General features: G+C 38.0%; 1 protein-coding gene across 1 annotated transcript; it reads left to right on the top strand.

The window, feature by feature from the left end:
- Window positions 1-240: 240 nt before the first annotated feature.
- LOC139741146 (uncharacterized) lies at window positions 241-25797 on the top strand. The gene is made up of 6 exons (XM_071651735.1): window positions 241-288; window positions 14407-14484; window positions 17995-18181; window positions 20491-20655; window positions 22710-22921; window positions 24185-25797. The coding sequence occupies exons 2-6, from the start codon at window positions 14434-14436 to the stop codon at window positions 24410-24412; spliced, it is 843 nt and encodes a 280-aa protein (XP_071507836.1). The 5' UTR covers window positions 241-288; window positions 14407-14433; the 3' UTR covers window positions 24413-25797.
- The last annotated feature ends 1019 nt before the right edge of the window (window positions 25798-26816 follow it).

Below are 26816 nucleotides of genomic sequence, written 5' to 3'. Positions count from 1 at the left end.
ACGAAGACCTATACAATGCATGTCTAAGCACACACGCCACAGACAGGAAGACATAATACACAGGTAGGTACTAGTATACACGCATACTTGAACAGGCTGTTGGGGGATTCCCCAATAATGGCTACGCGGTTTTGGATAGCGAAGGAGTCACGTGATCGCAAAGTGACGTATCCAGTCTAAATGCATAATGCAGAGCATAGCATGTTTGCAGAGGAGCTGAGAGATTTGCGTGGCCGTGAGCCAAGAGTCGTTGTGCCGTTTCATCGTATCAGATGCTTTCCTCAAGCTGTGAGTATGGTAAATTCTGTGGCAGACAATATTTGATCGCTTAAAATCGGGATGAGAATGTTTTGATAGTGAGTGCACGGAGAAACGGGTTTTCCATCAAAATCCTGCCATTTTTGAGATCATAATTATGAATATGATACCATATTCTCCGTATAATTTCACGCCTATAAATTCGGGAACCTACAGTTTTTACAAGCGTCATTGCTTTTATGTAGGCCCCATCATATTTCTGACATTTATTTGTGATATCCTCAGATGAAAATGACCATTTATATTTGTGTGTAATGTTAGTTTGTCTTTTTTTCTTCAAACATAAGATATGGTTGTATATGTTTTGTACTTTTGTTTTATTGTCAATCATTTTGTGATCCCATCACTGAGAAATGGAAATATGAAATAAACTTGAAACTTGAAACTTGAATATAGGTAGTTGAAGATGTTTACCTTTCGTGTGAAGAGCACACCTGTTTGCGTTCCTGTATTATGTGCGGATAACGATGGCCCACCGAGTTCGGTGAGATGGGACCCATCTCGAATGTGTTCATGTGATTTTTGCTTGTTGTCGGCGCATCACGTCTGCGTCGGCAGTTGGATTAATAACCTTCAACCGTGAAACTCATGCTTCAACTACAGTAACTGTTTTGTACTTATTGTCATGTCGTGCTGCAGTTCGCCAGATTGTCCCTGAATGCCACACGGGTCGTTGATGGTCATACTCATAGTCAAAAGTTTGACATGTTGTTTAAATAGGGAAGCTGCCAGCCTTCCTGTGGGATCGAAGTAATGGACGAACACGTGGTCATTCCATGAAACTGGGAAAACGGTTTGCAAGGTTAGATGTCAGAAAGTATTTCTTTGCTAACAGAGTTGTTGGTATGTGGAACTCTCTCCCAGAAGAAGTGGTCTCTGCTTGTTCCATAAATGCCTTTAAGAATAGGCTAGACAAGCACTGGAAAGGTGTTGTGTTTGATTATGACTGATTATAGTCATTACATGTATGTGTATTGGTACATAATAACATGCTCTTGGTCTCCAGTAGCTGTCAACTCCTGCCATAGGCCATTTTTGGTAATAACACAAATACGCAATAGAAGTTGAGCTGTTAATTGTATTAGAAGGGTAACAGCGCTGGACAATTGCTTGATTGGAAAGAGAGCATCAAGAGATAACTCTACCTGATCGATGAACAGGCTCTGTCCTACACCATCGTTCCGGAAAAGTAAAAGTAAAAGTAAGTAAAGTAAGTAAGAAGCTAAAATTAGCCACTACACAGGCTACCGAGCCAAGACGGATGGAGCTTAGAGTTGTAACCTACCCTTCAAATTGGCTTTGCTTAATTAGATAATCAATCGCTATCGGTTTCAGTGTCAATATCTCAGGAAAACATACAATAAGGGAAAAAAGATTTATTCAGATTTTAAAGTAAAAATACACATCAAATGTGAAATATTAATCACATAGCTACACGTACAAATCTATCTTTATGACGATCAACGCAACGGTCAACTTGTAGTAGCGTTCAGTTGGTAACAAAATTTTGCAAAGTGTGATGAATATGTTGGGTCCACATGAAAAAAAAAATAAGGCTTTTTAAGTCATAAGCCCTAATATAAAATCGGTTGAAGAGAAATATGGTATACACGTCTGACGAATAAATATCTAGACCAAACTGTTCATAAAAGATAAAAAAGAGGCCAACAGTAGATAGGCCTATACTGCATTAAATGACAAGCGAACACATTGAAGGAAATCGAAGTTTTAATTCAAATGCCGATGAGTGCAGTTTTCTTTTACGTGTCAGGGTGGCATAAAACACATAATTTAAAACATTGATTGTAGGTTGCGGAAAGTGAGAAATTTTATCGGACACGTTATACCGTGACACTCGAGAAGAAATTATACGAACCTCACGGGCCAATGGAAACATGCTGCGAGACAGACCAACCGTACACAAACGGAGTTTCAAACATTCAGTTAAAACACACACACGCACACACGCACACACACATACACACACACACACACACACACCAAAATAAAGGCTTGTAGAGTAAAGGCCTATATATAGAGTAGACCTGCGATCCTGACCAGGGACCCCGCCAGAATGCAAGACTTCACTTGGTAACATGATAAAAGAAAGAACAAGAAGACTATAAACATGCTAATCACTTTGTGTGCCACAATAATGCTTAGATGATTGCTTTAGATTTCGTTGAAAGAAAATATGTAATTCAAGTTCATTTGGAAGTTCATTCCATTATTTGATTCAGTGAGCATTTTTTTTTCGTAAAAATTGCTTTAGTACGTGGAAGGTGCACATGGTAAGCATGACTAACGAGTTGATTAATATGAATTGTGTTACTAGTATTTCTTAAAAATATTTGTAAAAAAAGTCCGGTACTTGGCCAGTGAAACATTAAATTGCCATAAAGCAAGTCTGTTATTTTCAAGATTTTATGCCTTATAAAAACTTCGCAGGTGTGAGGTGAATATCCAGTATGATTATAATTCTAACGTTTAGCTATTATTTGCAGAAGAAAAATTGAAACAATGTATGGGAAATTCCCGAAGTAAACACCCAGACAAGAATCCCATATAGTTGGGCCCTTACATATAAGGGTGTGGAATGTACAATGTATATGCCTTGAATACTAGCTATAGGAAAGTATCATTTTATCAAGAATTCCTGTCCTGGATTTTATTAAATATTATTTCAGTTTATATGGGACTTTCTGAGATAAATCACTATCAATGAAGGCCTTACACACTATATGGACTTACTGTAGATGGATACTATTTATCTTGACGGACATATTAGGAAGCATAACGAATTAATAAAAAAAAACCTCAACAAAACCTGCAGTTAGTTTTCCGATATCATCATAGAGATAACGTGTTTGCAAAGATCCGAGACTGGACAAAATCACACCTTCCCAGTCATTATTTACGATTATCTCAGCATTCAGTTATCTCCGTTATTTACTGAAATATGCTGTATATTTTATTTTATTCTATGTTTCTGTGTATGTATATTGCTCAATGCAATATTGCTTATAAAATGTGTATCGATATGTGTACTGTTATATCATCGCTTTATATCACTGCACGTGTTATTCATCGTCTTTGTGCTTTTGAAATTTGTAGTCAATTCAATGGATTAAATCAAATCAAAATTTAAAAAAAAGTCAAAAAACTCCAGGAATTGTGATTTCGATGAGACAGAAAAACAGATTTGTATAATCTGCAAAGTAAACAAGGGAAGGCATATTGTATAAAGTGAGTTTTTGATATATCGTTGCTGTACAGTATAGTAAGAGTGAACCTAACAGGGAACCTGTTAGGACACCGCAAAATATCAGTTTAGAAAGTTGGAGGTCGTGGCTATGAATATAACGACGAAACATATTTGTCATATAATCATATAATTCTTTAATAATTTATCTTGTAAAGTAAAGCATGGATTGATCTATCGTGTCAAACCATGTTGCAAAATCAAGAAAAAATTCCATGCCATATCAATTATGAAAAACATGTCATGAGCTATCTTGTCAGTAAACGTAAGGCGTGAGTTGTATTGTTGTTTTTCTTTCCAAGTCCAAACTGGGAATCTTGCATTTAAAAGGTATTATATTATATACAAGGGTTGCGTTTTTAAACAAACCGTTCGAAGAATTTTAGAAAGGAAATTAAAAGAAAAATGGGATGATAGTATGTACTCATGGGATCTGTTGCCCTTTATATATGTAAATAGGAAAGACTGTCCCATAATAGACAAGACAAACTTAGGAAAAAAAGTGAGTGGCGAAATTCAGTTTCAGTTCAGTTCAGTTCAGTTTATTTTTTTTTTCCTTCAAGCAAGAAGTGAATACAGAGTATGATATGATATAAATCATGCTTAAAACAATCACATGGTTTGATTAATTTCAATCAAGGGAAAAAAAAAACGAAAAGTGAATCGCATAGAATATGATAAGATGTATCATATCTGAGAACACCTATAGGCATGTTTTGAGGAATGACAATAAAGTAGGTATTACGGAAAAAGAGTGGTCCACTAAAAAGCTTAGCTTGTACGATGGATAACTCAAAAAGTGATAAATAAGTATACATCATCATTGCTCAAACCGTAATTATTTCAAAGTGCAGAAAATACAGTTTCAGGCAAATCTAGCAATGTTCAAGTTGCAAGCACTATTCGATGAGCGGTGCTATACCCAACAGAAGAATGCTGAAAAAAAAAAACACCTCACAATAGTGGGTATAGACATAAACACATGTGTGTGCATTGTCCAAATTCGTAAAAAAGGAGAGCAAAAACAAACAAACAAACAAACAAACAAACCCAAAACAAAACAACAGATGAATGCATTGACAAAGGACGCGACATCGTACAATGAAGACAACACACTATCATGTGGATAATGTTTTAATAAGAAAATTTGCAATTCCGTCATATATCTAATCCGAATATTTCATTCAACTACTAACAATATTATCTTTTCATCTTCGACAATCGGAATACAAAATAATGATAATGATAATTTTGATAAAATATGTTCATTTCGCCTAATGAGTGAAATTCTCGCTGCATGGGTACATCATAGATTTCATTGGCAAGACATGGCCAAATCTCTAAAAAACGTATTTGAAAGCATCCGTCTTATTTTGCGGGGTTGGCAATTTTAAGGCAATTCATTATCATTTTAATGTATGGATAAGGACGTTGTTATTGGTATTATACATTTTTTTAAGCGCTTGATAAATCACCTTCCACTCTACCCATGACAACAATAATTTACATTAACTATTTGTCAAATTAATTTGAGAAATACATTATTTCACTTAGCTAAACGCAATGAAGATGATAATGCATGCCACGGTTCTGAATATGACATTTTCAGGGAGGTGAGACCTCCCTGATATTATGGAATCTTACCTTTGATAAAGTCTAGCGGTAGGAACCTTGCGGTATTTACAAAAGAGTGTTTTTCTTATCAATCAAAGAGACTTAGGAAGTAAATTCATAACCTGTTTGTCGGGGTACTTTTTATGGTTTGATCAGGCTGTCTCTTTTTTTTAACGAGACCAAATGGTGTTGAACTGAATTGTCAGAATGCTTCTATAGAAATCCAAAAATATGCTTATATCGTTTTGATCGTAGACAATGGACCAAGCAAAGTATATCAATATTTCCCCTCTAGTCTATCAATGTTTGTCTCTGATATGATACGAAAACTGTATAGAATCAATCGACAGATTATTTGTGACAGTTTGAAGATTTGGAAGAAGTGCATATTCACAAAGGGAAATGATCAGTAATCATCAGAAACTACCACAAGGCCCTGTTTTACGAAGAGTTATAATTGATTATATATTGATTTCTATGGTAAGTCTACGGCAGCCTTCATGTATGAAAAGGAAATTTATAATCGATTATATCTTACGATAAAACCTGGCCCAGGTAAGATAGCGGAAAAAAGGTTGTTAGCACGTATGTTATGAATTAGAGTATAGATAAAATATCGGTTAATCTATAGTAGATTTCCTGAGGAGAGGAATAACAGACTTGGACAACACTTAATGTTTTTAACAAACTGTTATCATTGTATACAGTTAAAAGATTCAAATTGAAATGAACATATAGTGTGAATATTTTGTTGAAGGGATTATTTCTGTATACAGACCATGCATGAAATAACTGGGCACACTCAAGAAAATTCGAACTATAGGTGGTCTGTTGATTTCCTAAATTATGATTCCTTTGTTTAGGGATTTATCTCTATAAAAAGACTTTGAATAAAATTAAGTTTCTGTAATGATACTAAATTTGTCTGATAGCCGACAGTCTAATTTTTTTTTTTTTTTTTTGAGATATGAAAACCTAACCCACCTCCTTTCTTCCAGCAGTGTCCAGAGTCTGCTGTTGGTAATCAGTTTAAAGCGGTATATTTGAAATCCTGGGGCCCGTTGCATAAAAGTTACTATTATGGTAACTTTGTCATCCAATGGTAACTACCATGGCAACAATACTCAATAGCCAATCAAAATAAAGAATTCCATGTAAGTTACCATTGGATGGCAAAGTTACAATGATAGTAACTTTTATGCAACGGGCCCCAGAGGAAGCTAAGTGACGTATGTGTGTTCTGTATTAGCCACGGTAGATATACATAGGGGCCAATGGCACCACGCGTGAACACCATCAGTAAATAAAATAAATTGATCAAGATTTTTATCTAAACTCCTTATCTTGAAATGAGAGATAAAGAATTGATTACGGTTAGAATGAGATATTGAAATGAGATCTCTTTCTAGATAGTAAAAAGTAAATATGGTGTGACATTGTAGCGTTCAAACGTGGAAGATAAATTATGCTCGGTCATGGGGAAGGTGCATTCCGCATACTTCAGTACTGACTGACTAATGGCGTCGCTTTGTTTTGTTTTGTCGGTTTTTTTTTTTTTTTTTTGGGGGGGGGGGAGGTGTTTTGTGTGCAAGTGAGCGTATATCCCATTAATCTGGAGAGCAGTATATCATAAAATACACGACACATTATTTTTAGATACTATACAGTATACTTTTGGCCACGATCAGGGTATAATGAATCGACACAAGTCAACGCATAGTATTCGCGCTGTAGGGAGGTGGACACGGATGTCTGTATCTGTAGAGTGCAAAGTCATCAGGTAGCTCTCAACGTTTGGATGAACGGTAATGCTTAGGCCGCAGTCATATACAATGTACACAGCTTTTTTATTCAGACAGTGTATAAATAGAATACAGTATTGTGGCGGAGTTTATAATAGTGAGTTCTTTGTAAAGCTTATGGAATGTGTCTGTGTTCGCCTGAACATGAAGGAGGTGCAACAATTATTCAAACAGCTGTCAGTTTTCTATGGATACACAAGTTTAATGGACAAGATTTGTGATACAATGTTTTAAAAACGGAATGCAGAAATTAACTGAGCTGAACTGAACTGAAGTCCATTGGTGTATTGAAATGTGCCTTTGATGATCGGGGTTTGAAAGCCGCATAATTCCTAAATTATGCGAATAATATTATGAAGTATAATTAGAATTCTATTAATAACAATGAAGTACAAGATGAAGAGGGTTAGCATATTCCTGCGTGCTTTGGCAGAGAGATCACACCAAGGAAATTCAAAGTCTTTTGTTATGATAATGAGTTTGGCACCCCAGTCCCTATAAATAGCAGGTATTCCCACTATTCGACATCTTTTTAAAGTATACGAGGCAGTATCCAAACATTCACACGATCACTCAACGTCAGTCTCCACTAACATTGAACAGAATACGTATCAACAATTTTATTCATCCGGATCAGTCATATATATCTTACAGGCATGAAGCCATACAGTAAAGTAATGAGCCTGGTCACGGAAGTTGCGACTGCAGTAGTATGGCAAATGAGTTGACAGTTTCTGTGACGAGAAGAGAGAGGGAGGGTTATCCAACAATATGTTATGAACCCGCAACGCGTTCATGGGTGGGACCCTCTTCATCTTGTACTTCATTGTTATTAATAGAATTCTAATTATACTTCATAATATTATTCGCATAATTTAGGAATTCTATTACATAACACTTCGTACAAGCTTTCAGAGGGTTAGCATCTTCAAAGTAATACGCAGAAACTGTCAATTGAGATATGTTTCAGGCAAATGAAACAAAAAACTGCTGCACATGAGCGTTCATGATAGGTCAAATTTTATTCATGAGCAATCTGAGTAGTACCATGACAAGGTCTATGTTCCGTATGAACACATGATCACAAGGAGGAAAGAACAGTATAGTTTTGTAACAGTATAGTAACTGTGAGTTACATACGTATCGTGTCCCCCATCTTCCTTATAACTTGTGAAGATGAGCTGAGAATGGCTGAAGCGAATTTTGCTTCTTGAACTGGCTTAGAACAGGGAGGTGAGACAATAAAAATCTCGAAAGGTTTTGGCATTGGCCACTCCTCCATGGTAACGCCTTGATTAAAAGCTGCAGTACTCGAGGCACTGCGGTAAATGTGAGCAGAAAACCGATGTATCTATGCCTGCTTATTCAATGTGCCCTTTTAGCACCTAGACAGGGTAGAAGTGATTACTTCTTTGTGAGGTTTTCTAGTAGAAATAAAAAGTTTAGTCACAACGTGAACCTGACGCAAGGGTTCTTTTCGACTTAAGTACCCCATGAGCACTGATAAAACACACAACTTCTCGTTTGTGAGGAAAGAAGACAATTTAATAGATTGGTTGGCAATACCCTTCTTCTGTAGTTGTTTTCAATAACTCAACCACTTGAAAGACTGTACTGTCATTAGGAATTGACATGATGTAATGTCCAAAAAAAACTCAGAGTCTGCAAAACAAGAGTCGCCAGAGCAATCAAATTCTCGCTTAGAAGTAACAGTCTTGCATTATTACCTAATGAACATAATTGAGAAACTTAAGAAACGTGGTGTTGTACCGTGGTTTGGGAGGTTCTACCTTTCAACACAGGTACTACAAACGGGTGCTTTCCCACGGAAAACCCGTCAGAAGAGGGCAGCACAGATGACAAGGCTGATCGATACGAATCTACCTTACTGTATTTTCCCTAACACATGATGGTCAGACAAACATTACGATATTGGTGATGGATGAACTAAATGGCTCAAGCGATTGTTTGCGGCATCAACTAATCCACTGCTTTCAAGCTGAGTTATAATGTTTTTTGGTGTTGTGCCATGAATTTGCGATGAGCTCGGAAGTGTGCTCTGAAATTCCTAATGCTCGCCAACGTTCGCTGAGATAGGTCAGGCAGGGAGGTGGGAAGATATATCTCCCTGGGTCAGGCGAGTAACCTCAGCTCGGGCATTGGAATGGGAAGGGGAACCAGGCAGTCCCCTGGTAGGAGGGGTGGGGCTGCCAGGATCGCGGGTGAGCGGGAGCTACGATTGTGTCCTCCACAAAAGGGGTAATCGAGACTGCTCTCTGGCAGTTAATATTGTCCCTGCGGACTTGGGAAGGACCCTGGAAAGTAGGCAAAAAACGAAGTGGAGGAAAAACATAGTAGGGATGTAAAAATTCCCATGATATTGGAAAGGCATCGATAGCCTTAGGGGTCTTGTTCCCAAGACAAGTACGTAACCAATTTCCTATTGGCACTGGATGCGAAAAGATCAATTTCGGGTCTGAAGGAAGGTATAGATAAGAGCAACGAAAATATATATCAGGACGAAGACTAATTTACTTCATATCTCTCCGAGATAGATTAATTATCTGCTTCTATATGAGCAACACCAGCCAAGTGGGAAACAGATAGCCAAGAGTAGCGACCCAGCGACCACGCCTAAATGTCATATGACAACTTATTAAGTAATGGAATACTACCACTCATTTTCCTGACGTAACTGACAGCTGCACTGTTATCTGACTTAATATGAATGTGTTGCTTATGGGAGGTGTCGCACAGGGAGGCAAGGCCTCGATGAATAGCCAGTAATTCTAGCGCATTGATATGCAGATTAGCTTCCTCTCGAGACCCGACACCTTGAGCAAAGGAATTATCATTTACACAGGGTGTACCCCATCTTGAGGTGCTGGCATCTGTACGAATATTGTCAATGGATGACAGGAATGTCGATGCAGGACCCAAATTCCTTGCATGGCAAGGGAAGCCACCAACGAATTTCGTCAATGGCATTATTGTTTATTGAATTAAAGAGATGCATCAAAATTACCACCTGATTCTTGCTGCTTTGGTTCTGCACGACTCTAGAACACGATAATGCCAACGACCCGCCGGTACGGGGTCAAATGGAGAAGAACGAAACCAATGAACTTTGCTAAATCTCGAATTTTTGTCGAAGGAGACGACAAAATAGGATGCCCAAGATTCCTTATCTTGTCATTTTTTTTTTCGTCTAGATGGCTCGACACCAAATTAAAGCCTGAGTAGGTCGGAGATGTTGTGACTTCCCAAAATTAATGACAATCCCAATGATGCCAGTAAATCCAAAACACAGTTTGTGTTAGCAATACTCTCCTCTTTAGAGCGGGCAAACAATTAGAATATCGTCCAAATAAATCATTATTATCATGCCTCTGCTTCTAAGAGAAGCAATAACGGGTTTCATTCCTTTAGTAAATACCCTTGGCGCTGAACTTAACCCAGAGGGTAAGCAAGTTAGACAATAAAAACGACCATTCCACGTAGAACAAATACTTTGATAATCTTCATGAATAGGAATGGAAAAATATGCATCCTTGAGATCAAGTGACGTTAAGTAGTCGGATTGCATTGATTAGGATTTCTTTAACACTTCGAAAAATTTCCATCTTGAAATGCTCATACTGAACGAACGAGTTCAGATTTTTCAAATCAATGAAGGATCTGAGATCCTCGGTTCTCTTTGGAACTGTGAATATAGTGGACAGAAATGAAACTTCCCCTGAGGAAATTTCTGATGTTGCCCCTTTCTGGTTAACAACGAAAGAAATTCCAAATTACAATGTAATTGCCGCATTTTCCTCCTCCGACAGTAGTAATTAAGGAGGAATAATTTTTGTTGGGATAACCGTCAAATAAGATCTTGTAACAACAAATAGTGTCTGAAATCCAGGGATCAGAAATAATGAGAGACCACGTCTCTTTGAAAAATCTGAGTCGTCCCGCATGTAAACGGGGACTTACTAGTTTTTCTACATTAGATGGTGCGATGCTGGAAAATATGACGGTATGTTCTATCCGCGTGCTACCGAACGACCGACGACGCAGTCGGTCGGAGAAGGTGACTTTTTGGCCCACGCACGAGGGGCGACTCGCCAGCATTTTTCATGTTGTGTGCAAGTCTTTCTCAAATAGCGTTTTCCCTATGGAGATCGATCTACTGCATAAATCATTATGTCCCTGTACTTCTGATTGAAAGCAAGTTTGAGCTCCTCTCGGGTCTCATGTTCATCTCATACGAAGATGTTACCGCACAGAGTAACTCCGTTGACCGCCAGTCAAGCAATGGGGGCTGAATGGACTGACCGTTGCTCCCTAGCTGCTGTCTGCAGCTCCCGGGTGATTTTAGCATTATTTTACTAAAGGGAACATTCACTGAATCACCGTCTTTTGCACTTCTGTCAGCTGGACGGTTTTCCCGGGGATTGAGGTGCACATTTGCTCCTCGACTCTCGGTGCACACACCGAAAGGGGGGGGGGGGGGGGGGGGGTCGAGGGCGTCATGTACTGTAGTGCATGGATTCTGTTTTTCCACGTTCTCCTTTCACGGCATGACGGAGGCAATGTGACCGCCTTGTCAGCTGAGTGGTCAATCCATCAGAAACTGCGAGGCCGAATTCCTCAGGGCCTTCATACAAATTGTCTGCTTCCAGCTCTATGAGCTGGTCGCCGAAGCGGCGTTTGCACTGCCTCCCACGGGCTGTGCTGCCTGCACTAAGCTCTCGAACTCCGCCTTCGGGTCGGAGCTGAGCAGGTGAGTGGTTGCAGAATTCTGGCTGATTGTCTCCACAAAGTGCTCAGTAAATCAACTTCGCGGTCACACCGCGAAGGAGCCAGTCTGAAGTGCTCCCGCATGCAGCGCATGGCGGGCTGGCTCAGAGGTTTTGGAGACAGACATCTGTCCATCCATAAAACGAGATAATTGGGCCGATAAACGTCGAATCTCACTCTTCTGCGCCGAAAGATTAGACCGCAGCTCTACCTGATATACAGCCCCGTTACCGGCGGCGGTGAACCGTTGTCTTCTGTATCACTCAGGTTTGTCACACGTCGAAAAAGATCAGTAAGCGAAGCTTATAACGCACAGTTGCACTGTGCAAGCTAACTCTCTGCCGAACACACGAAGAAAAGATGTCGAATAGTGGGAATACCTGCTATTTATAGGGACTGGGGTGCCAAACTCATTATCATAACAAAAGACTTTGAATTTCCTTGGTGTGATCTCTCTGCCAAAGCACGCAGGAATATGCTAACCCTCTGAAAGCTTGTACGAAGTGTTATGTAATAGAATTTCTGAGCAACCATACGAATAGATACGTTAGTCCATGCATGGACCTCCTACACATGGACGTTCATCGCTCGTTAATTAATTCATGCACCTGTTTCTGTCAAAAGTAGCACAAAAGCATTTTAAGCATGCTTTCCTGCTTTGGTCTTATCATCACCGCCGACAGCCAACCTGGATATAATCAAGACGACGCTCTGAAAACTCTAAAAAGTACATGCGCAGAAGGTAGTTTTTCTCTTGAATCAAGAAAAATGCATGTGCAATTGTAGTGTACATTGGGAAATTGTCGCTCAAGTACTTTCATTGGCGAAATGCGCGTACTTACAAGAGAAAGCAATTATTTTGGCAGGTTGCATGTGATTAATTTTTGTAATCTAATTTCCACATTTTTCGCACATCGTTTCAGAGTAATCATGGACAGTAACCGTAGATGACATGTATGTCCCATCATTATTAAGCCATGTTACATGTTTGTCCACAAGTGTCCACTCGGGTAATTTTCAATTTCGTGACAGGAAAACTGTCATGTTTTCAGGTTTGCTGCTCCCTTTCACCGACGTTTATTCGAAGGCAGTTGAGTCTGAAAAGGCACCTCAGCAAAATAAGACTGCAATGAGGGAAATTGTTCTTTCATAGGGACGATGCACGATTGCTCAATCGTCATTATCCAAGCACCTGAAAGTACTCATTAAGATGCACATAATCAGGTGGCGGCGGTGATGATGGGATCAATGAAGACATTCGTTATTAGTCCATGTGTGTAGTAGGTCCATGGTCCATGGGCCAGGCCAGATATTGGTACCACCTGAGGTGGCAAAACCTTTTTGGTGCCATTTTGTTTGTCGGGCATAGATATGCTTATCAAGCTATGATAGCATTTCCAAATGAGTAGCTTAGTCATAATAAATGAATTTTTAACCAATTTGGTCTCGTTATATACCTGTATTTCTGAATTGAGACTAACCGCTATACAAAGAAGAGCACTGTCTTCTGTATTATCACCGGTGTTCTGTTGAAAACGCGGTGCGCTTAGTCTTTAGTGAAGGCAACGAAGGGAATATCCAAAGGTTATGACGTCCACAGCGCTTAGTCTTTATTCACGACGGCGAAGGGAATATCCAAAGCTTATAATACAGTGTATTTCCCCTTATCTAAAAACAACAGCAAAATAAAAGGCAATTCCTCGTAAATTTTACCGTATTTTTCAATTATTTATCAATTTCCGGTGAAAACGCTACGGTGAAAACGCTAATACCACGCCAATGTTGCTTTATTTCCACCCAACAATGAAAGTTAATGCAAAAACAATGTACCGGTACACTACAATACATTATAATGAATAATATTGTAAATGAACAGATTGATTTTTGTTTAAGACTGATGTATTTTTTGTTGAGAGGGTAGTATAAAAACAGTATAGATAATCCCTTTTATTAGGAACTTTAAATATGATAATGGTACATTGTTATAGATAAAGACTAAGCGCACCGCGTGACAGCTGTGGACACCATAACCCTTTGGATATTCCCTTCGCTGCCTTGAATAAAGACTAAGCGCACCGCGTTTACAACAGAACACCTGTGGACATACAGAAGACAGTGCTCTTCTTTGTATAGCGGTTAGTTTCGATTCAGAAGTATAGTGATATAAAAACGAGACCAAATTGGTTGAAAATTCATTTATTATGACTAAGCTACTCATTTGGAAATGCTATCATAGCTTGATAAGCATATGTATGTCGGACAAACAAAATGACACCAAAAAGGTTTTGCCACCTCAGGTGGTACCAACAACCCATTTTTCGGGTCTTGGCCCATGGACTACGTTCGATGATAATGATATTGTTGACGATAGAGAAGAACAAACAATAACAACAACAACGCCCATGAGATACATGTTCCATTAGACGAAAATGTGCACATTGTGACAAAGTAAATACACTTACGTGTACATAAATAGAAATGACCATTTTGTAATGTCACAGATAACAAAAGGACGAAATACATCAATGAGAGTGAAAAAGCTAGCGAGAGAACAATTAACACTCTAGTAGGTCCATTTTGAGATCGTATTCAAGCATTTCTTCTTCTTGATTTTTCATGGCTCAGAATTCCCAGGTTTGTGGAAAGTGATCAATGACATCCCTTTCCTCGAGTGAGATTCAACTGATCGAACACACCGGAATGGTAAGGAGCTATTTGGGAAATTTTCAAAAGATCAGGGGCCCGTTGCATAAAACTTACTGTTGAATTTCAATGGTAACTACCGTCAAAATTAGGCGTCACAGCCAATCAGCATCAAGGATTACAAAATTTACCGCTAATTTGAAGACTTACCGCGGGAAAGGAGCGGTAAGTCCAGCGGTAAGGGTTTTATGCAACAGGGCCCAGCTTGCGTATAGTTCAGAAACTACCGGTGTTAGAACGTTATTGTGCCATACAATGAACCCATACAATGAACCCGTGCAACCGAATTATTGCGATGGTACATGTTTTGTATATATAGTATATAATTCTTTATCGACACACGTTTAAATGGTGATCAAAATAATTGGTGATTATCGACACGCGTTTCTTTCTTCTTTTTTTTGAATATGGTGATGAAAATATTTGGTGGTAAAGGAATCTGCGACATTCTGTTTCATTCACGTAGGTTAAGATGTGAATGTTTTCTTAAATCTCCTTCACTTAGAAGCCTCAACGCATTATAGAACACAGAAATTCCCTTGATACTGAAAGTTATGGGATCTTATAAGCTTAATATTGTGTATTCGAAGTTGATAATTGCTCTGAATCAGTCGAGTCATATTAGATTAGGTCATGATGGTATACTTCGCGTCAAAAGTCTCTCATTCTCTTGTACACAAATCTTCAAACATAGTACCTTGCTTTGATATTTGCATTCAAGAAAATAAAGAGAAACTCTATACGTATAATGGCGTATTTTAGCGCAGGTAAAATATCGATAAAACAACAAATATAAATTTGATACAGTAATCATGGTGTATGTATGAACCACTGGGAAAGCATTTAGAAGATGACTTCACCTCATTTTATATGCATGAACGCAGTATGGTTGTGATAGATGTTTACGTTTCAAGGCAGCAAGCTGAGATTGAAATTAAATACTTTCTTACTCTCAGAAGTCTGGGTGTTTACTTTGATAGAATCACAACTATACAACTTCAACAATGAAAATGAGCGCTTTAAAGGAGACCTCCGGAAGATTTTGAGACTTTTGTATTAGAAAATCGATAAATCAGCGGTTTTCGTAACATATTCAAGTTGTATGCATACTTTTAAAACAAAGGTTGTTCGTGACAACCTGAAAGCTTGTACTGAGGCTTGTCCGACATAGCTACAAGTAATGCATGCAAACGGGATTTAAGCAACTGAATTTTATTTATGAGGAACAGGTTAATGGAATAGCTTTTATCTATGCTCCCGGAAATGAAACATCCATAAATCTGAAAACATTACGAAAAACAGTCTATTGGTCACACTGGGTACAGAGTTAAAGAATATAAAGTAATTAAGTTAAGGAATAAAAATATTTTCAAAATTCATAACAAATCCCAGTGAACAAGGATGATGACATAGCTTCATCACCCTCACATAACAATGCATGATTAGGTGCTCGTGGAGGCAGAACAAACAAGACAGCATGCATACATTTTTTTACACAGGTGAATTTGTTAAGCAAACGTTATTGATAACATTGATACATTACTGGAATAATGTGAGCCTCCTATATCATCATCTTTGTTGAGTGTACTAGGTCGTTGTTGGTTTTTTTTCAGAGTATTGGTTTGTCTTCGCGAGGACCACAATAGATTTGAGAAAGCTATACATGGCACTATCAGTTTGTGTACTACAATGTAAAATTCCATAAATTGTATGGAATGTCCCTTTAAAGGTTGTTGAATCAAAGGTACAGTTTCGGTTGAGATGGGCCATCAGATTTCTTCAGGCTTCAGTAACTGGAAACCTCCTAGGAAATATGAAAGTGCACACAATTCTGAAAGGAATTCGAAGTTTGTTTGTTGAAAATCGGTCTTGCAATGGCTGAAATATCCAAAACAAAGTGATCCTAAATAAAAGGTCGGAACCTATAAGATCGCTTTGTTTTACTTTGTTTTTGGATAGCTCAGCCATTTCAAAACCGATTTTCATGAAATAAAATTTGAATGTCTCGTAAAATTGTATATGCTCTTTCATATTTCATAAAATCATTTTTAACTATCTTGCAAAAAGTTCAAAGCTAAATCATCACCACCTTAAAGATCATGTTTTTTGGGAGCAGAGATTTACAAAATGTTCAAGATATCATATCTGATGCATATGTGTAGGTCAGTTGCACCACAAAACATTCTACCATGTGAAATTTTTGCAATGAAGCCTAAGATATAAGGAGATATCACTGTTTTTCTCATCAAACCATTTAACCAATGCTATAGTGTCATTTTAACTACATATACAAGTGCGATGCGGTCCAATGCGGCTTTGTATCATTCGTTGCTATATAGTATCGACAATTCAACATAAAAACTTGCCCCTAATTTGAACCCTGATTTGGGAATATACACGTGTTTATTTCGGCTGCAAAATCATCAGTGGATTAAAATCGCTCAGTGTATAACTGATTGACACTTACCAACACAATGCTAAAGTTGATATTCGGTCTTGAATAGGCATACTTATGAGTTGTTTTTTTTTTTAAACCAATTTTGTAAAGTTTAATGGTCTTACTCAGTTCAATCGAATATTTCTAAAAAAAGAAAGAAATTTAGTAATGCCAAGGGGCTGGATTCTGCATCAAGATCAAACCAGTGTTTGATCGGTTAACACCACTATTTATCCAAATGATAGCCAAACTTGTTCCACTCACTCCTTTTCATCTACTATAGCTATATCCGTTACATAAGAATACTAAACGAATAAGCATGTAACGAGAGTTATCGCTGCCTTAAATCATGAAGCTACTGTATATGGCGTAGCTCCACATCATACTTAAAGGAAACCATAACCGAAATTTCAATACGAATTGAGTTAAAGCAGCAATATTATATACAACACACCATCTGCAAAATTTTTGGGAGAATCGAACAGTCGATGTAAAAGTTATTAAATATTAAAGTTTCGGTGCCGTCAACGCTTGGTAAGAAAACTGCTACCGTTTGTACAGTTTGTTAACGTCATTTATTTACAACAATGTAAAGAATATAATCGGACTCGGGGAGAATTTCACAAAACGTCTTTCTGCCTGAAAAGTATAGGGGCCTACACATTCCATCGACTTGTATATGTTACTGACATAAGTGTGTTAAAGGTAAAACCATTACCCCTGCTTTCTCAAAAAGGAAAGTCAAGAGCTGTTTCATTATGCTGTAGAAATATAAGACTAGATGTTGAATTTACCTTTTATTTTCTTTATATTTTTGTCCATACGTGATGTCATGGACTTCAGTAGTCTTCTTATCCAGCGATGACGGCACCATTTTTTTTTTTAAATTCGTAACTTTTCGATCGATTGTCCGATTTTCCTGAAAACTTCGCTCATGTGCTTTCATATTGCTACATTCAGTCAATCCACATATACATTTTGTTTTAGGTTTCCTATATATAGTGCCTTTACATTTAATCAGAAGTGCAAGTAAGTGTAAAATGCCATTAATACCATTCCCTGTCGTTTTACAGGCGTCAGGAACTACGTACCTCTTCGACCCCGCCTCTCAAGCGGTTGTCAATTCCTTCCCGGCGATTCACAAAAGCCACACCCAACTGCTGCAGGTGATCAACGAAACGAGCAGTGGTGTGGCCTCGTCGACAGAGCATGGGCGAACTGCGATTCGGAATGGACTCACCTACGACCAGTTCATGGCCGGTGAGACTGACACAATGGCTCTTGTCGTGGACCTATCAATTGGGTGAAGCTGGAGTATCGTACATCTGAAAGTTTTGTGAATAAACACAAATGAAATCATAAATCATTGAAAAATAGCAAATTGGGATGGACGACGATTAACAACGTCAACAAGTGGTCAAGTGTTCTGAATATCATGGGAATTGTTTGTCATACCAGGGGGTGTTTCATAAAGCTGTTCGTAAAGTTACGAACAACTTACGAGCGACTGGTGATCAGTTTTGATGTACTATACTTATCAGAATATCCATAATTCAGCACAAGAACTGATCACCAGTCGCTCGTAAGTCGTTCGTAACTTTACGAACAGCTTTATGAAACACCCCCAGGTACTAAACTTTGAATTGCAGTTTTAATAATCGCATGACAATCTGAGAAATATCAATCTGAATTTGAATCTTAAGCGTACCTACACATCCGTATATATATATATATATATATATATATATATAGATACATATACAAATATACAAATAAGATTACATGAATATGTATAAATCTATTTATTTTCATTCATATAAAACATGAAATGTAAAAATATACACTCGGGGGTTCTGTCAGACGTTGTACATTGTATAGGAGCGTTTTAAAAGGAAATTCGTGAATTTGATCTCGGGCAGAAAACTAGAGACGATGAAGAGCTTAAAGCCAAAATTTAATTCTGTTGTTTGCGTGATTACACGAGTAGATATGCCCTTATTCCAAACATTCTGTGTAAAATTGTTCAATAACATTGTTTTTTTTTTTTCAGTGCAAGTTGAAAGTTGCGTCTTGAAATGTCTTCCGTCTCCTAGATGTTGCTGAAGTCAAATTGATGTTATTATGACCAATGATGGAGCACGGTTGAATCATGTTTGCCTGTGCTAATGTCATTGGAAAGTAGTGACAAGAATCGACCAAGACTATAAGTGGTGCTGTGCCTTCTGGAATTTGAATTTGAATTTATTTTCGACTTTCTCAATGAAAAATGCATGAAATATGACAAAATATGATTAAACCCGAGCTGGACATTATGTATAATCATATTTTGTTATATTTCATACATATTATATGTATGAAATATACCAAATATTATACAATAGAAAATTACTTACATTGAACATGGCGGGCGATGTGTCAGAGTTTCGAGCAGAGTAAAAATGTTGTTATAGAGACACACAATGGAACTAGCTATTTCAAGGCAAGCTAACATCGAACTATTTTGTTTGCAGTCTGTGCATCAGCTCTGCTACTATACTTAACTCACTAACAAGGGACAGACTTCGTCGTAAAAATCAAAATCATAATCATCACACTCCCTTTGCAGGGAGATGATGCAATTTCGGATGAGATGGGGCTTCAGGTTTCCAACATATTATTTTGATGATGATTTTTCTTGTTAAAGATAATGACACACCTCTCATGAGATATAAAAGAGCGTGTAATCTTTAAAGGATTTCAAAGTTTATTTGAAGAAAATTGGTTTTAAAATGGCTTAGATATCCAGAACAAAGCGATCCTAATAAAAGATGAGACCCACCTTTGATTAGGATCGCTTTGTTTTACTTTGTTTTTTGATAACTCGGTCATTTCAAAACCGATTTTCATCAAATAAACTTTGAATTCCGTTTAGAATTGTATGCTCTTTCATATTAATACATAGGATATTTTTTGAAGTATCTCGCAAGAGTTAAAAGCTAAATCATCAGCTCAACCAATACTACACTGCAAAAACATTGGTGTTAGATTTAACACCTTGGGTATTAAATCTAACACCAATTAAGTGTCAATAGAGGACCACACCCACAGGTGTAGAAAGTATGTTGCGATGGTGTTGAAAAGTGTTCACCTGTCACTTCGTGGTGTTAATTTGACACCGTACCTGGTGATATTTTTGACACTGCGCTGGTGTTGATTCAGACACCGCATGGTGCTGATTTGACATTGCTGGTGTTAATTTCAGTGTTAGGCCTATAACACCCGTCCTGCTTCAATAGGAGACCACACCAACTGGTGTTACTGTGGTGTAAAATATATTTACACTTTTTTTTTAAATCAAGTACTTTATCGGAAAATTCTTGATCGTCTTGTTGAAGTTCAAAATCAACAAGAAGAAAAGTAACTAAGAAACTATTCAAAACACAATTTTATATTTTTAAATGACACCCTGAGGTGTTAATCTAACACCATAAATGAGCACCGGGAATTTAACAACAGCTCGGTGTTTCATTTCTAACACCGGACTTTTTGCAGTGTATACCATCCCTTTAATTCCCGTCTCGTTATACTAGGTCTTTTGTACAACGAGGAAACGATGCTCGTGAACTCGTACTTGTACTTCGACTACGTGGTCTTCGCGCCGGAAGTCGGTTCCCCGCCTCGAGCCAACATCACGCAAGGGCGCGCTTTCCTCACCAACCATCGCCTGCTTCTCTTGTCTGCCGAATTGTACCAGGGTACGAATTTGTTTGGAATGAAACGTTTTTGTTGTTATTTTGATTTTATATGTATATAGGGCCTACTGGTGTCTTATTTTCATTTAAAGAAAACAAATTCATATCAATATGGAAGGACAAAACAACAACAACTAAGTGCATTATTGCCGCAATTTTGGAGATTCTGGCCAGACTGTCATCACTCGTCATGGACCGTTTTTACGTATTTTTTGGCCAGTCAGGCCAGCCCAATTCTGCTCCTGGCTTAGTCTGGTTTCCAGACCCTTTGCCAACTGTACTCTTTTTACCAAATGCGCCCTCCGCGGCAACGAAGTCGCTGCCCTCGACGAAGTCGCTGCCTTTGCCGAAGGTTCATCTTCAGGACCATCCAGCTAAACCTGCTACTTCTTTTGCCGTTAGAGGGCGTTAAATATTCTAGGAAGGAAATAAGTCAATGTCAGTACGAGTATATGGCCTGGAAGCCACACTATTTCTCGCTCAGCATAATTTTGATAAAGACAAAAGAGATAAATATAAAGAAAAAAAAAGACAAAGACAAATGACACAGAAGAATATTATAACATTGTCATCAGAATCAACTTAAATTGATATTTTCACGAAGCAGTGATAATAGTCACATCATGAATGCACATTTAGATCAGATGATGACGTCACTGTCTCACTTTTCTGGTCGACCTGCACGCAACTAAGTTGGAAATTCTCCGTTGCAAGTGACAAATCGCCCTACTTCGACGTAAATCATCACCGACTAATCAATTTTTATTTGTACTCCTGATTTAAAAAAAAAGAAAAAAATCATCGACATCCCATGAGCATCTTTTGATGGACTGTTGCGCTATAAAAGTATACATTATTATCATTATTATTATTATTATTATATACTCGGGCCTGATTCGAACCAACGATCTGGGCCCCATTTCGTTAAAAAAAAACTTGCTGTGATAACAACTCTGGCTGGAATGGCAATTGTCATGGTAACGACAAAAATCCAGCTTCCTGATTGGCTGTTGCAATGGGAAGATGCCATCCTAGCATCTTTGATGAAACGGGGCCCTGATCATCGGACAGGCGTCGTATATATCCACTGGACCACCGAGCTTCCGCTCGACAGAGTGCTGGTTCTTGTCCTTATAACATGCACGGGTACTGCGTATAATTCATTCAAATTCATGAATTCTTTTTCGTCGAGTTGTTTTTATTGCAACTGATTGAAAATTTACGTCAATGTAGGGCATTTTATTTTTTTTCAATTGCAATGAAAATAACTGCACGCAAGCAGGTAAGAATTCATTAATTTAGTTCAATGCTTCCCAGAACAATTATCATGAACAAACCAGTAGGAGAGGTTCGAGTGGACGAATTAAATCATCGCTTCGTCTGATAGAACATCGTGGGTGTGTCCGATGTCACTGTTTCGCGAAAGCAAGAGGAAACTAAAGTCGAATTTCACATGCTAATGTCATATTTTCATTTCAACCGTAATAGGTTCTAATGAAATACATTTACACATATCATTGCCATGACATTTTCCCCTTGACTTTGTGGTGCACGGTATTCTGTTTATAGTAAAGGCAATGTTAAACTGTTGATTATTCAAGTTCAGGTTCAATGACATTGATTATTTCCAGCAACATCATATATTTTTTAAGTATACAAGTAACATGAGATGAATTTCAGATTGCTGGAGTCATATCTCTAAAAGTGACAAAAAATGTGACGAGTTTGCCATGAACATAAATGAATATGGCATTCCATAATAATATGTAGTTTTGGAGTAAATAGAAATGCAAAACCGAGGTAAGGACAAAGACAGAGGTATCTCTTGAGGCGAACTCTCTTTAGTTGAACATCACTTTTAGGCAAACTCTATGGCATTTTGGTGTATCAATTATTTATGATTGATTAGGGCCTATTGGTTGTTGATTATCTCAGAAAGTTAAACACATACGAACATATAATAAAAGGGACATTTTTATTTCCTTGGAACTGCCCGATCTTGACCATAATCAACCTGAAATGTACCAGACTGACATGACCACTAATTAACCCTGCAGGACTGTCCTTGACCTCCCTGGCACACGGTGTGGACAAGAGACCGTCCGGCTACATGGTCAACGGCAAAGCCACGGACATCGTTCACTACTTGAGCATTCCACTGGACTGCATTAAGAGTGTGGAGCTGGACGTGTCTGTTGGCGTGGAGGCCCAGGCCGCTGTCCGCGGCGAACGACCATGCTGCCTTCTCGCTGCCCTCTCTTGCTGCGGGGTACGCTTTGATTTTTTATTCTTTTTTTGAACATTTCTTTGTTGTTTGTAGTCTGCAATAGGATAAAAACATTACACATCAATGAGGGCATTAGTAGGGATTACCTACACAAAGTACTTTTGGAACAGTCTAAACACACCCGTGGCAATGGCCAAGGGTGTTTGAACCACTTACTGTTTCGAGTCTAACTAGTACAGGTAATTATGCTATAATGTCCGAGCAAAATAATGTGTATTATTTGTATTATAAAAGTGATGAAACAGATCCTTGTCGTCAAAGAAATATGAGTTTTACAGGGATATTGTGCAGGAGGACATGATCGACAGCTACCAGAACCTGACACGAAAGACAATCATGGGTTTGAAGTGGGTGACGAACCATTGTCGACAAGCCAAATTCACAATAAAAAGCTGATGACGATGTAAACCAAATTTCTGATTTAAAGGGATAGTACAGTATTGGTGGAGATGAGAATTGGGCTTTTAACTTTTTGCGAGATACCAAGGAAACACTTCAAACAATTCAAAGTTTATTTGGTGAAAATCGGGTTTGGAATGACTGAAACATCCAAAAACAAAGTAAAACAAAGCAATCGTGATAAAGTGTGGGACCCACACTTTAGTAGAATTGCTCTTTTTTGATATCTCAGCCATTTCAAAACCAGTTTTCATCAAATAAATGTTGAATTCCTCATAGAATTACATGCTCTTTCAAATTTCATAAAAGGTTTCTGATTATCTCACCATAAAATGTTAGAAACCTGAAATTAGGTCTCAACCAAAACTGTACGATCCCTTTAAGCATATCGGGATTTCACTCCCGACTCGTCTTATATACCTGTATACAGGCCATCCCCAATAAGCATGAAGCTTCACAATGTGTGTTCTGAAACTCATTAAAACAGAGAGTATTATCTGTCCATATAATATCTCTCAGCTGTGGCAGTTCTTGGCAAGTACGCTTGAAGTTTTGCAGACGCTAAAAGTTGAGCTAGCTCCCTGACATTTTAAGCTAACCAGAGAGGTGGGGGAGATGGAGATTCCCCATCTCCCAGAACTATCTGTTCATTCAATGTTCCTTTGTATTCATTTTGATTTGATTTCTTCCAGCGCGTTGCTGTTAATTTCTTGAAGTAAATTAACCATCTTGGTCCACTTTCCCTAGATTGGCCAAAGTAACCGTTGTATTTTGCTTGTTTTTTATTTTTTATTTTATTTTTTTATTTTTATTTTTTTTTAAATCCTGTGAATTTTGAACATCCAGATGGAGGCATGCCTGAAACGCTGGATAGCTCAGCCGTCAGGTGTGGCCAGCGCCACAAACCTTCGCACCCTGAGCTTGGGCGTCACGCTCCCGCCGTGGGGTCATCGCTACATGGTGCAGTTGCACTTGAATGCGGGCGCTCCTCTGGCCCTCGTCAAGGACTACATCGTGGCCTTCAATCGTTTCTCGCCCACCATGGCTACCAAAGCGCAGAACCCAATCTTTTAGTCACCTCAGCCACCAAAGCCAACCAGGCTAGCATCAGCTTCACATGTGCTATTGGTTTAATTATAGGCTTCCAAGTTATGAACACAAGACCAACGAACATGCAATGTATATTAACAAGAGACCAACAATACTGATAAACGATGCATTCGTCTCAAAGTATTATACATGGATATTATATTTTTTTAAATCTTTTTTTTTTTGCATGCCGATATTCAAAAGTGCAACTGACCACTTTATTTTTCAAGTAAAGAACGTAAACAAGAGCATAAATAACAGCGTTTTATTCAACTTTCCATTATTTTGTGATTTGCGAGTTACAATTCTGATGAGCTGGTCTGTTGTATGCTTTGTTTGTTTGCTCGACTGAATCGGTGTTAAACGATGACTGTCTCAGTATTTTCCCGTCTGTTTGTCAGTATTAATGAAGTCTGCCATTATCCATTTCTATAGCCAGGGGGGCAATGTTTGAAGCCGACCTCTTCGAAACGTAAGAGTCAATATCAAACAACAACAACAACAACAACAACAACCAACCAACCAACCAACCAACCAACCAACCAACAACAACTACAACAACAACAACCAACAACAAACAAGCAAAAAAAGATGTTACGGCACTCTTTGCAAACACACACAAATGCAGAAAAAAATAAGTAGAAAGAAATAAAAGCACCAACAAACGAGGCTGATAAAATTCTTTGATGCTCAAAGTAGTCGCACTTTCTGCAAACTTAGGATGACGTGCTCTTATACATTCTGAGCTGCTGTAAGCAATTTGTATAGGTTATTATTTTTCCTAGTGTATCGAGCGTTCTTTGTGATATAGGCCTACAATCTTAGCATGCTTTTCGCGTGTTGTCTCGTTGATTTGTTATAAATCAATCAATATCGCCTTGATTTGTGAAAATATGACTGGAAAATGTGACTTTATCACATAATTTCTAGAAATAATTTTCTTATCCACTGCAGTTCTAGCTATTGCTGCATGGAGTATCCCTTTCCTTTCCCCCAGTTGGGGGTAAAAATCAGAAAATAGTGAAAATGTAATTAGTTTAAGGTCTATTTGCGTACACACACGGTCATCAACATTCCTGAGGTGTGCGACGGAGTACCAGTCAATAGTAACTGTCGCAGATTGCATTTTACATGGAACTAGTTGAACTCAATGGATGTGCACACTGCCTGAAAAGAAAATTATGAAACCTTTGCCCAAATAGACCAAAATTTCAACTCCGGTCTTCTTAGATTTATTGCTAAGATAAAAATCAGTAACAAATTCAGCTAATCACAGGTTTTGATAATTCTACAAAATTTGCACAAATTGTTGCTGATAAGAACGAAAGTTTTTGATTCATGCCGAACAATAATGATACGACGAAAAGAAAACGCAGTGAAAGGATTCTTGATCATGTAAATACCTCTATTATGATAGATTTCATTATTCAATTTTTCAAGATTTTATCGTAGTTGATCATTTCGCATTCGTTCTTTCTTTTTTTGCGCTATTTCATATCCCCACTTATATCGACAACAGTTTGCATTCGCAAATTTTGAAAAGATTAGATGCAGCACTGACGACAAACTTGTAGTGAAATTGGAATGCTTCGCCCGCTGTATATTCAAATTCTATTTCAACGGAGTGTTGATTGATAATGGTATAGTATTCAATGATCATTTGAATGGTGATTTTTGCATGCAATTGCTTTCGATGTTTTCACATGTGTTCTGTGATTCAGTATTTCCTATTTATATCACCTTTCTAACTTCAGTACGTTTTGTAAGTTATGTGTTTTTTTCCCTCTCGGAAGTTAAACGTAAGTTGTACATAATCGTCAATATATTCTGATGATTCTTTTATCGTCGTACCGAAATTCTCTGTTGAAGATATTTTCTTCATGCAATTAGACCAGTGAATTATATAAACCAACAGTATGGATATTAGACAGTATACTATAGTATCATTGCAAGTCGTTTACATTATTTAACGCATACCTGTACTCTCCATGTACAGTACTACGTGGGTATATATTTTACACACACTTGGATTTTATGTGTTCGGAACGCATTAGTAGTACATGTGTATACAGCCCTACCACTGAATGCTGAATTAAAGAGCGCCCTCATGGATAATGTTTTTCTTTTTCTTTTTCTTTTTAGTATTTTGTAACTTTTTAAAAAAAACTTCTTTTTTCTTTTAAACGTCTATGCATGGTCATAACTGTTTCACCATGGGACGCAAGCAAATAGCAAGCGAATCGAAATAAATTACATCCGTGCGCTTTAATGTCATGACAACTCTGTGTATTTTGTTGGGTCGTGTAGTCGCGTGGAAACAAAGATGTTCATTCTGTGTCAAAAAGTGAGAAGAGAGGGAGAGAGGTTTCGCTCTGGAGAGTTGAATAAT

This window comes from Diadema antillarum, unplaced genomic scaffold (assembly GCF_040938485.1).
Source record: "Diadema antillarum isolate AM-2024a unplaced genomic scaffold, OU_Dant_1.0 seq00000906_RagTag, whole genome shotgun sequence".
Taxonomy (NCBI): Eukaryota; Metazoa; Echinodermata; class Echinoidea; order Diadematoida; family Diadematidae; genus Diadema; species Diadema antillarum.
The sequence above is the reverse complement of the archived record's forward strand: the minus strand, read 5'-3'. Positions and strand labels throughout refer to the sequence as shown.

What these genes read in the sequence shown, in the direction of transcription:
- LOC139741146 (XM_071651735.1), top strand. Translation starts at nt 14,434, where the DNA reads ATGACATCCCTTTCCTCGAGTGAGATTCAACTGATCGAACACACCGGA. An exon ending in TGATCGAACACACCGGAATG is followed by an intron (nt 14,485 to 17,994) that starts GTAAGGAGCTAT and finishes GTCGTTTTACAG; the next exon opens with GCGTCAGGAACTACGTACCT. An exon ending in CTGCCCTCTCTTGCTGCGGG is followed by an intron (nt 22,922 to 24,184) that starts GTACGCTTTGAT and finishes TTGAACATCCAG; the next exon opens with ATGGAGGCATGCCTGAAACG.